Source organism: Acyrthosiphon pisum, chromosome X (assembly GCF_005508785.2).
Source record: "Acyrthosiphon pisum isolate AL4f chromosome X, pea_aphid_22Mar2018_4r6ur, whole genome shotgun sequence".
NCBI classification, from domain to species: domain Eukaryota; kingdom Metazoa; phylum Arthropoda; class Insecta; order Hemiptera; family Aphididae; genus Acyrthosiphon; species Acyrthosiphon pisum.
The window spans coordinates 37,230,617-37,244,174 of record NC_042493.1 but is presented as its reverse complement, the minus strand read 5'-3'; the positions used below and the strand labels follow the sequence as shown (position 1 = coordinate 37,244,174).

Genomic DNA, 13,558 nt, shown 5'->3' with positions numbered 1-13,558 from the left:
TGACTGTTGGTTAACGAATGTTTGTTTAGAAGTTGGAGTTTTTGAATATTTTTCGTGTGAAAATGACTTAACATGCTGATCAATTGAAACTTTTTTTCTACTACGACTACTTTATTACAATACTGACAAAAAACTGAATTATTATTTAAGGTTTTGAAAACCTCACCTGATTTATTATACGGTTCAATCCATTTTCTAAGTGATGGTAATTTTGAACTTGGAAACTTTGGCATTGTAATTTAAAAACACAAACAATGTTATATAAAATTAATATGTGTTTATTTAGAACTATGTTGACGTCGTTGACTATTGCCGAATGTACACTTCGAACTACAGTCGTTAGTCTGTCAGTCTGTGTTCTGTAGTATAAATAAACGATAGTCGATAACTTGATAATGTTAGATAAGATAAAACTATACGACGGGAAAATCAGTATACAATCTGCCTATTATATTTTTAAAAATATTTTCAATTTTTGTGTTTTGAACAAATTTGTGTATAATAATGGTACATACAGTTATAAAATTAAATAAAAATATTTAAATATATACGTAATATGCAAAAACATGCATTTTTATGGAAAATATGCACTTGTACCCAAAATATGCAAAAATATGCAAAATAAAAATTTGTAACACTATTTATTTAACTATGATTGATGAAAATCCATTTACTGCATGTAATAGCTTATAAAAATATGAATATGCATAATATGCTAAATCCGGTCTTTAATTATAACCAATGCTGCAGGACCGTATAAACATTTGTGCCAGATCGCAAGACACAATAATATATACAATGCACACGCGTTTCATATTCAATTTTGCTTTTCGTCATCTGCCACCGACCGACACTGTGCGTGTACGATTTTAATCAGACATTATTAGATATATAATATTATTTATTATGCATTAGGTATACGAGTCGGATTCGATTAGACGATTTGCCGAGTCATTCGAAACGCCATTACTCCGGAGTGGGCCTCGAGTTGCACAAACGTATAATAATATAATAGCAATAGTCATAGTAACACATATTCGTATCCGTCGAAATGTATATCATAGACACACGCGCACATACGCCTATTGGCTATTATATTATATTATTATTACATGCGGATACCCATATAAATATATAATATAATACTCGATCGAGTGATACGGTTTCAACCGGTTCGGTTGTGTGACGCAACGCGACAATGATATAATAATAAGAACAACTCAATAAAAATGTGTCCTGGTCGTGACGACAATGTATGTATAATAATCTGTTGCTGCTGTGGTGCGGTTTAATGTGTGATCGTAATAATAATAATACTATTGTGTCTGCAGCTCAAAATTTCAAATAATAATTGTATATAATTACGATAAGTAGTATATGACGGTTGGTGTACCAGGTACCTACTTAACTCGTAGCTTGACGAAAATCGTTATTATCTCTATACTATATTTTTTTTTTCACGTAGATAATATACAGAATAGGCCAACGGCCTTCCTGGCCATTGCCAAATAAAAAAAGGTATTGTATATTAGTGCGATAAAGGCGCATTCACAGCTACGTCGTGTTATGTCGATCAAATCGTATTGTGATTGGACATTATTTTTTTGGCATCATAATAACGCTGAGATAGACGAAGCTATGAGTGTGTCGTGTCAGTCGATCAAAACGTATTGTGATACTTTTTTGGTATCGTGCAATAACCAAGTTTCAATCGACTATACCAAGAATTTACTAAGGAAAGCTTAACTTTTAAACCAATATGGTTACCAGTTGTCCGTTTAGTAACTATTAGCACTTGCATGTCACGACACATGGCGTAGCTGTGAATGCGCCTTTAAGACGAATGGTTACCTAATGGTTATTATTGGTAACGGTGGTATTCTTGGGGCATTTACCAAAACGCTAACCTATAGGTATTTATCATAGAGATGGCCTATCCGTTCTATATTATCTATGTTATTTCCTCGCATAAGTCCGTTCGCACGGATGCCAACTGATCTGAATACTTTCAGATCTCCCAGTGAATTTGTGATTTGTGTGTGTAGGTGCATAGCGCAGCCCAGGGTTGTACCTAACTTGCCAAATAACGTTCGAAGTTATTATCGATAATGAATTATATCAAAGAAAACAAAATTGTTTACGTAATAAAAAATATTATATGATTTACAATAATATATACTTGACCGTTGCAGTTATATACTTATAACTTATTATATAAGTACAATATATAATACGCGTAATTCGTTGATCATAGGTAGTAATCGCTTAATCGTTTTGTTTTATAAAACATACGAAATGTATAAAATTGTATGAAACAATCAGGAACAATGCAGTTGGTACATTCACCACAAATACAGATTACATTTAAAGGTAAACGAGAAGGAAAAAATAATATATGTAATTAGTACTGTACAGTGAATTAAGTTGTGTATAATAAAAAATTTAAGTGTAGTGGGTAAGTGATTTTCAACGTACATAATATAATGTGTGGCGGCGGCGGTGTAAAATGCTAAAGTATGTAATAATACTAAACAACATAAACTGGAGTATTATAGGTATTGTCGGTTTGTTCCAAGGTTCAACAAAATGTGTATGTTGTGCACGATGCAGAGAGAACAATATATACAATTTTAACATTTGTATAATATTGAATATTAATAGGTATGTTATATTATATAATTTAGCATCGATGTAATATTTTGTTGCAACTAAAATAGAAATTAATTTTTAATTAATTTAAATATTTATTATTGTGTTCTGTTGCGGTCGTCATTTCAAACTTTGGTCAACCGTAGGTACCTATTAATAAAAAAAAACACCACTAACAAATCCACAAAGAAAAACAAACTGAAACGATAAAAAATAAATTCGATACGAATTCACCTCGAAACCGCTGTACGTAGGGGGAGTCCGGGATACTTGACAGGGTGAAGAGATGAACCACCGCTCATATCTTTTTTAATTTAGCGCTACTTACTGACACATAAAGCTGAATCATAACGAGCATTATCACTCCATAAACTCACCTATGTGACAACACAACATTTCAAAATTACTGATTGATTGTTATAAACGAAAACATATTTCATTTGATGCTATCAAAGTAAAAAAAAAATGTTGTTGTTTCTTCGTCATTTATTCATATTTTATGGTATCTACGCGGAGTGGTGTTCCCATTATTTTTTTTGAGAGTATACTATATTATCATCAAATATAAACATTTGATACAATAAGAATATTTTACTTTGTAGACTACTCCCTCAAAAACAGAAATTATATCTTAGTTTTTCACTGACGTAGGCATATAGTGATAATAAACTGCATTAAAAAATTATGGTTAATTTAATTAGAAAAATCAATTTTGATCACATTATGTGATTTTGTACGATAGATAAACAAAGACATCAAATAAAAAAAAAAATATCGATGTTCACAAATTGTCTTTCTTTCTTCATTTCTAAATGCATTAATCGCTAAATTTAACACTATGCTTATATTACCAGCTGTAATAATTCCTCCATTAATATAAAGCTTTGTATGTATATTTTTAATATCATATTCTGAAACCAAATATAACTCAGAGTAGTTCGATGTATACTATTCAAATTTCGTATGTGTATTTAATAAGTTATAACTTATGTTAGTATGGGTGGAGTAACGGACCAACATTTTGGAAGGTACCACTTTGCCAATCCACTCAGTATGTCAGCAGAACTTTAAAATACTTATAAAGAACTCATCGACTATAGGTACTTGTTCAAAGTTCGATTTTTATTCATTGAAGTACACCAAAAAAATATTCTGCTTTAGAATAAGAAATTTAAAACGGTATGTTTTCGTTCAAAAAATTAGAAAATATAAAAATTGATAACGATAAAAATATATATGAACGGTTTTGAAATGATGAGTGTTCTCGATAAACGAATCACCAAGCATGTGGACATGGGTTTCCATTATAAAACTCAGCGTTATCATTATACGGCTATGTAAAACCGGAACAATCGTGCAAGTGAAAAGCTACGTCTGAATAATATAATATACGTTTACATTACGAGCGTGATTTTTTAATATGGATACGCGACAACACTTTACAGACACGTCGCGGTCAATATATAAATAGTAATATATGCGCACACTTGCACACGTATTTGCATGTGCTTAAACGACGTCAGTTGACTACAATAAATAAATAATAATAAAATCTGTTCTAGAAAACTCGTTGACGCGTAGTCGTTGACCGTCGTCCTGCAAAAGCGAAATTTCCGACGACTCGTGTCGACGTTTTCTGCAATATTATATGTACACAATATCTTAAATTGGAGAGGGAGTAAGGGACTTGGCAGAATTGTCAATGGGAGTAATGCAATTTTTTTTACCAGTTTGCACTTAATCAAAAACTTTTCTTGCATGTCAAGACATGATATAATGTTATATACAAGTATACAACAGATCTCTTAGGGCCCGTATTACAATAGTTGAACTCCGGTTAAACCACCGAATTTGGCCGGTAAAATCAGTGGTTCATGCGTAACCGAGGTTTAAACTATGATTGTAAAACGGGCCCTTACTCTAGGTGTTTGCGAATTTGCAAATTAAACATAATATTATGTTACGGTGGATTTATCAAATACTATGGTAGCAGGTATATTAAAATATTTTTTAAGTACTTATATATTAAATAACGGCTTATTCTGAATAATTTTTTTTTATTGTATACTTGTATCTATACAAATTTACCCATTCTCAAAATTTGGTGCTAATTGCTCCATATGCGAGTGTGATGTCGGGCGAATTTAATGATAAACAATAGAAAATGATGAAAGCGTATAATATATATATATATATATATATATATATATATATTGTTAGCGTGGATTAAACGTTCTAATGAATTATGTGAGAATGAAAACTGATAATCATTAAATTTGTAATCAATGTATTTATTAATTAATGTATTTATTTGTTGCGATTTCTGAAATAATCAACATAAAACAATCAATTATAAATTAGATAGGTACATACAGTTAAAGTCGTTTTAACATGAAATTGTTCTGAATCAAATTGAACCAGAACAAAACAGATTTCCTGCAAAATGCATAATTCATAAAATACTTCTGTCCTGTTCATTTATACCTACACATGTAATCCTATATTATACACATTCCTTATTTAACTATTCGTACGCGGATTTTGTGTTTTTTTCGCAATCAGTAAATAGGTACCTATACACATATAATATGTTTAAAGCAGAAATATATTCACTCAGCCGGTATAGGTGTATATATATACATAACACACATTATGTGAGTCGTGTGAATAATACGAGCCGTATAATATTTATTTCGCAACGCACGCGATTCGTATATAATATAATATTATAATAATATATATCGTGTACGATATTCGATTTAATTAATTTTTCCAAACACCTCTCCCCCGGCAATGGTTGTCGACGTCTAATGTCAAGGTCAGTAGGAACAAAACAAAATAAAAATAAATAAATAAAAAATGATCTAGATCCTTATAGAACCTATGCTACCGACAGCGGCGGCGATCTATGCGGCATGATATTATTATAAATGTATAACATAATATTATTACGATTATTATTATTGTTGTTGTTGTTGTTACGAACTGGCGTCGGAGGATAGTATATTTTACTAACATATATTATAAAACGCATATTATTCGCAGCAATATGTCAGTATATATCCTGTTGGCAAACTAAATACCTATAGGTACAACGTACCTTACTCTGTATTTACGAGCGTAAAAAAAAAAATTTGAAAAAAATCGAAACAGTCGTGTTCTTTAATAATGGAGGTATTTTATTTAGCGAACAAAGAAAACGGTCGTATTTCATGTAATATAGTGATTTCAGCGACTTGTACGACGCAAATACCGCGAAATCCGTTAAATCATAAAAATATTAACATTTATGATATCGTCTCTTACAACCATTGCCATGCACGTTTTATATAATAATAATAATATAAACAACAATAATAATATTATCTCACCTAAGTCCTAACGCTATTTACATATTATAATATAAAATATATACGCACCACCTATCTCGTGTATATTTTGTTGCCAACGGCGAAATGTGTTTATACATAATTTTCGATGGTTATTATTATTAATCGTCAAATGACCTAACTTAACCTAGGTACGGGTACCTATTTGATGTCAATTGATGTCGACTGTAACAAAATACCACACGTAATCTGAATAAATAGTGTTATTGTATAATCCCAAAATGAACACGGTTTGAAGACCATTTTATGTGTGATATTATAATAATAAACCTCCTATACCTAGGTATAATATAAGCGATGTCTCGGGTACCTATAATACAGAAATAATATTTGTATTACCTATTTTAGAAGACAATCAGTGAGAAAATATTTAACCTGCTGCCTACCAGCTACCATACATTATTTTTCAGCAGATGCAGTTGGACGAGTTCATTTTAAACCATTTTTCATAAATTTAGTTTGGTATGGTCTTACCACTGCGGTAAGGAAAGCTGAAAGTGGTGTGCGGAAGAAATCTCGCTTTTATAAAAAATAATGATTAAGTTGTGGCACAGAAATTATACACGTCAAATAACATTTTAATATGACTAAAATAATGCAAATACTTAATAAATTTGTTATTATAAAATTGATTTAGATAATATTGCCTAAAGCAGTCCAAATTATTTAACGTAAAATAAAGACTATATACAGGCATCAGTTTTTAAGTAATTAACACCGTTTTCTTTAACCAATTTTGGTCCATTATGCTTAGAGAATAGTAAAAATTGTCCACGACAAAATTAAATGCAATAGCCACGAATGCAACTACTACATGTATGATAAAAACTTTTAGAGAATCTCGGATCTCCCTGCCGATTAGAAACTGACCGCACAATGTGGAAAATATAAATAAATAAAAACCAATTGATGATTGTTTCGATTTTTTAGAGCTTGCCGAATAACGAACTCTTAGTAAGAACATTAATAAAACAAACGCAATAATCATAATATTTGTTCGCGTGTCGCATGTCATTCATTCGATAGCGAACAGCATAAACACAAACACAAAACATTATCTGCATAATATTAAACACACAGGTACGTTAATTAAAATGTTATTTCGACGACTGGTTTTCCGAAATCCATGCTGCGGGTGTATATTATTTTGTTATAAGCGCGTGTGGCGACGATGTTTTAAAATAATTACTATTTTTATTTTCACCATCGCCCCGGGACTACGTGACGTGGGTACCCCATGAAAATTGATTTGAGATAATATAATATCTCCACAGTCATCGCAAGTTATACACATATACACATACTAAATACCGTTCCCAGTACATCGCTAATCACAAGCAGTGGTATAAAGGTAAGGAATGGCCTAAATTGGCACCCAAATTTAAAAATTTTAATATTGAAGTTTAAATTACACAATTTAAAATAAGTATGTTAGTATAAATTTATATTGGACATTAAAAAAAAAATATATTATTCTAATAACCATTCTAAAAAAGTTTAAGTTTGAATGAGTTCAGTATTATATATAACGCACCCTGCAGTAACCTGTGCTAGTGCACAATCTGTTTGAAGTTCCATGATCCATGATAATTAATTATAATAAAAATTGCAAATATATTTATCAAAAACTAAACTTTGATGAAATGGTCGGTTTGTAAAAAAATTATTTTACTATTATTTACAATGTACTTTTTTTATAAATGTTATAATAATCTTCCTTGACACGTTTTGTACCAATGTCTAACCAATTGACTTTTCGACATAATTTAATGTTTGTTTTTTAGCCTAAAATAGTGAAGGGTTATCTTTTATTTATCGATGCATTTTTATGCTACGGCCCCCTACAATCCTAGTTATGACACTGCGATCACAATAAACATGTAATAATATGTATATTATTATTTCTATCACGACGTTTTCTAGGCAAACGGCCGCGGCGGACCGAACTATGCTGCAGCGGACACTCGGAGGAGACGTAAAAGAGAAAAAAATGTTTCCACCGGAGGTCGTTTGTTTATTTATATTTTTATTTATTATAGGTATACCTATACACCCCGGAATATACGCATATTATTATACACGATATGTATATTATACACGGATACGATTTATAGCGTATTCCTATATTATACATTACTTATATTGGTACGCTACCGGCCGGTCGCCGACACTTGCGTTTGTAATAATATTATATATGTTATGTAGACCACCACCTCCACCGCCCGCCCGTCCACCGTCTGTCTAATATATTATTCCCGCTCGTAGTGTACACACATTATAATAATATGCCTCCATATAATATATTGTATACATAATATATTAATACGCGTTATTATAATGTACAGATCGTTGAAATTTCACTGCTGATGGCGCGCATACATATGTGTATGGACGTATAGCTTTACATATTATAATATTATGCCTCATAATAATAATTATAAAACGCATGCCATTAAAAAGGAATCGCGTTTTACGGCCGACGATTATTATAATAACGAACGGATCGATCGATCGATCGACCGACCGACCGATCGATATTATCTCACTGCAGCAGCAGCAGCCCGCGAAACCGGTAGCCGCGGTGCATTTTATCGGATAAGAGCAGATTTATTCACGATGTCAGGTGTGTTTGCATTTATGTGAGTGTGTGTGTGTGTGTGTAGGCACCAGCATGCAGGTAAATTGCGCTATCTCGGTGTCGAATCGTCCAATTGCGAACAACTGCGCCGTGGCTGCCAATAACCGTATAATATTATTATATGAATTAGACAGCTCGGCGACGGACGGACGATGTGTATATATTATTATACCTATCTATATTTTATGCGTGTATTGAATTTCAGTGGCGTCATTTGTCATATATACACATTACACACGTTTGCGCCGTCGCGGTGTCTGGTGTGTGTATAGGTTTGATAATATTATTCACAATCCTCTCGAGTCTGCGAGTTTTTATAATTTTTAACGTTGTCCGGTTTTGCATCACGCGTGGTATAACGACCAGCGGATGTGCTTCGGATATACACGTAAATGGTCCTGATTTACGTAGTTTAAGTACTATATACTTATAATAGTACTATACACTATAATAGTGAACGACATTTTGGACACGAGTACCCGAACATTTTTCATAGGCTTTTTCTTGTTTTTATCTTTGTTTTAAAATTTCTAATAATCTAAAAAGTTATGGTGATTGTTATAAAAGTATAAATATGGAAAAAAAAGGTATAGGTAATTAAAAAAGATCCCGACGTAAATAGAACATTTCTTGTATGTGGTATCTTAACCACGCACAGTAAACGCAACAATGAGATTTTACTTCAAACTTCAATTATTGCACTCAGACCTAACCAATAGTGTAAAATATTAGAATATTTTATTTTATTTTTTTAAAACATCAAACTATTTAGCGATTTCGTATAATAATATTAATGTATGAAATATGGAATTAATGTTTATTTTACAACGTTACATACTTTATAACATAATATTGGATCAGAAAAAAATAAATTTTTTTTCGACCAAGAAATGTTTAATCGACTAGCACCTACGTTTTTGTGCCCAAGTGCAGTTTCTAATTTTCTATATAGGTGTTAAATACAGTTCGACATCATCCCTTGGAAGACAATATGACTGTTACCACTCTATAAAGGCGTTTGAAAACCATTTTCTCATATCACCAAATTTTTCTCAGGAATAACCCCACTCCAATTGTGACACTTAACCTGTCAGTCAGAAAAACTAATTTGCAAACAGTTTGAACATTTTTTAAGAAACTGTTATGCACAACTGGTGATCAAACTTTTGAACTCCTGTTTCGCGTCGAAATCGATTATTAGAATAGAATAATCAGAAATAATAACACGAATATAATATAGTAATCGTCTTAACGACATCAGCACCGTCGTCAGGTTCACTGTTCAGAGATAAATTATTATATTGTACAATCGCGAATAATATTCCATTAGTCCTGCGACCGCTCGCCCACGCACCTATATATACATATAATAACCTCATCGTACACGCGCGTGGGACCCCGTCCATAGTCCACCGGCTGTGGCAGTTTGTTAGCGACGTCCGCCGCCGCACCTTGCCCGCTCGACACGCCTCGAGAAACATATTATAGCGCTTAGATAGAACGAGGTATCAAATATTATTTTTATTATTATTTGTAATATGTGACCGTTTTCGGATTTCCACATCGCCGCCACCGCCACCGTAAATCTCTTCTGAGTAAAAAATATTGTAATCGCACAACAGATCGTATATCTATTTTCCGTTGAATATGGTTGACGATGACAATGTTTTATACAATCAGCTGGAGTGAGAGGTTACTTTACACGCATTAGAAATATTGTATCAAAAATATAAGAACTCGTATAATATGGTCGAACCTATATGGTATATCTGGATTCTGTACTCTGGCATTGCACTTAGTACTGTAACCTTAAAAATGGTGTGTTGTGTTTTATATACCTAATGAAAACTCAATGGGTGTTTTTAACATTTTATAGAGCACAATCACAGTATATCACGACGAGTAAGCGTATCATCGTTTCATCTGGCAAGAACCGATCAAGTGAAAAAAAAGTTTTCGAAGACAGTCCAGAAAAAAAATACGATGAACATCTCATATAGGTAGTTACTGTTTTCCGTATGAAAATGCGTACGCACCATACATAATTATTATTTATTATATTATATTGAGTACACCGAAAGTACATTTAAATTATGTCATATTTTAGATAGGTAGGTATAAACCCTATAATATGTGTCTTGAAAACTAATAGGTACGTATATTACGATTAAAAACATTGGAAGATAAATTCTCGCTAGTGCTTATATATTATATAAAGTAATGGACTACCATTATTTTTGTTCGAGTTCAGTGTTCATACTTGGTTCATACCTACACTTTGTAGGAGCTTATTCAAAAAAACATAATATATATGCATTCCATTGAACAAAATAAAAGAAATTGTCAACTATGTCGTAAAGAGTACAATATTATGTACATCGTTAAGTATGTTAACTGAGGGGGAAGTACATTGTGAAAGCAGTACCTCACCAGCTAGTATAGTGGTGCAGGCTCGATTAGAAAAAGACATGTTGACCGAACCTGCAAGATCTTACAATGTAACGATAAATATAATTTAGATTCTAGATACATAATATTATGTCTTTTTTTTCATTTGGATTTATCAACTCTGTGTGCTACAGGCAGCATGACTGTGGTTTTCTTAAACGAGTGTTTCAATAATAATAATGTAATTTTATTAGGTACCTAAAGGTACTTTCTCAAGAATGCCTAAAGGTCTAGAGAACCAACATACGTGGAGTACTTAATCGTTATTTACTTATCTATCACTTATACCTTTTAAAATATTATAGTGTCATTTCCACGCACGTGCGTCTACGCTACAATAAAATTTTTTTTTTAAATTATTTTTCTCCATAATTCACCGAAAAGATACAATTAGGTATAAATTAGTAGATGGGCAGGACAAGTTATGCAATTTAAGTAACCTAGTAGAGTCCCAGTTATATTTATCTTGATCAACAATATTCTAATTATTAATAATTTTCATCTTTATATAAGTATGAGCTGTAGACGAGTTTTCACTTTTTAATAGTTTTAATATTATAATTTATTTATAATAGGTTATTTATTATCATAAGTACCTGCTGTAGTACGACTTGTCCACGGCGTAGGTCGTCATCGTGGCGTCCGGAGGTACGGGGTCGTTGGTGCCGCTGTGCTGGTCGGCCACATAGTTGATCAACATGTCCAGGTCGATGAATTCCTCGGTCCCATAGACTACAGAGTCCTGCGGTGGATGCTGGTGCTGATGGTGCTGCGCGTCTTCGAGAGGATGGTTGCCGACGTCGGGTGCCATCGGGTCGTATCGTCTGTGGCTGTCCGTTGACGGGGCCAACCCGAGGACAGTGCCTGAACCGCACATGTATACCGGCGATGCCTGTGGGCCCGTCGGGTTGCCCAGCCAGGAGATGGTATCCTGCCACACTTGCCAGTCATCCTGCGAAAGAAATTCGAACGGAAATCAGTTCGGTGACGGGTTGGGAGGTCGCACACTTAAGATAATTTTGATAAGTTTTCCTAGGAATTGAAAATTGAGAGATGCTATGGATATAGACACAATATGCACTTATATGCGGATAAATTAAATACTCTACAAATTCGACGAGCCACGGGGCGCCGATTCCATAATTGTTGGAATAGCATACATGACGGTTTTGATATCGACCTTAATAATATGACTTAAGTAGGCATTTTTCTTATTAAATTATAATAATGAATAAACTATAATCTATATGTCATGCTACTTATAACTATACTGAGATATAAAATTATTGATCGAGACCTCAATTCATGTAATCATGTACCTATCTGATATAAGTGATTACAAACGACAGAAATCGATCAACAAAATATATACTTAGTTTAAAGCACATGTACGGATTTTTTTTTTTACAATACATACATAACATAATATAAAATACGTCACACGACATGGTCTTTATGATGCATCAGTTTCAATCGCTTTTTTTTAAACTTGCGGATTATAGTAGTGAGCTCAGATCTTATGCGTATTTTCATTTATAAGTTGAAATACTATTGTGAATACAATCCGAAAATAACTCACTGCACGATTTGAATATATTATATATTATTATGCGTCGCCGCGTAGGAGTACCAACACAGCACACATCAAGCACAATAATAATATAATAGATGGGTGTCTGAAATTATGCATAAACGATTAGGATTTTGGCACACTCGTGGTGTGAAAGTTTGGTTTTTCTTTCGACATAATATGGTTCGTTTATACATTTTGTTCGAATCTGTGCATGATAACTTATTATAATACGTATTATATGTTGGACGGTGTGTCTTAATATTCGTGAACGCCGGCCCTGAATATAAATCGTACGAGTATGAAATATTTTAAAGAAATTATTGTTTATTAAAATAGAGTCGAAACTAGTTATTACATATATTCAATTTAGTACTACTAACCCGCTCCGAAATTATTAGCATAATTGGCGAACAATGTATTAAGTATAGTAAATCGCGACTGTGTGGGTAATAAGTACAATTTTAAAAACGCGACTGGAAACCTCGGTTTAAATCTATATAATTTTATACTGTAAATACTATAGGTAGGTACGTGCTGTAATTCTGTATCTATAGGTGCCTATTTATTATTTTAGTTTTCAAACGTATACCTATCCAGGAAATTCGTGTCAATTATCATTATACACGTTGCACTGTTACAGTATAGCAGTTAAAATACATTACATGGTTTGTAATAATTATGAAATAAAATATAACTTATTAAGTGTCGAGAAATATTCGACGTAATATACCAATACGGGAATCATGTTTTATTGCGCTGCTCATAAATGTATAGCGAAACGCATATACTAATTGAATAATTTATAGTCAAACATCAAATTAGAATATTTTATTATATTTTACTTTGCCGACAATTTAATTA

The 13,558-nt window shown here is 32.5% G+C and overlaps 1 protein-coding gene across 1 annotated transcript in view; it reads right to left on the bottom strand.

The window, feature by feature from the left end:
• The window catches only part of LOC100575021 (Krueppel-like factor 6), an 86,501-nt gene that overhangs the window by 7,888 nt on the left and 65,055 nt on the right, over positions 1-13,558 (bottom strand). The window contains exon 2 of the mRNA XM_003240097.4: positions 11,721-12,076. Within this exon, the coding sequence (XP_003240145.1) occupies positions 11,721-12,076 (356 nt within the window). The remainder of the gene's footprint in view (positions 1-11,720; positions 12,077-13,558) is intronic.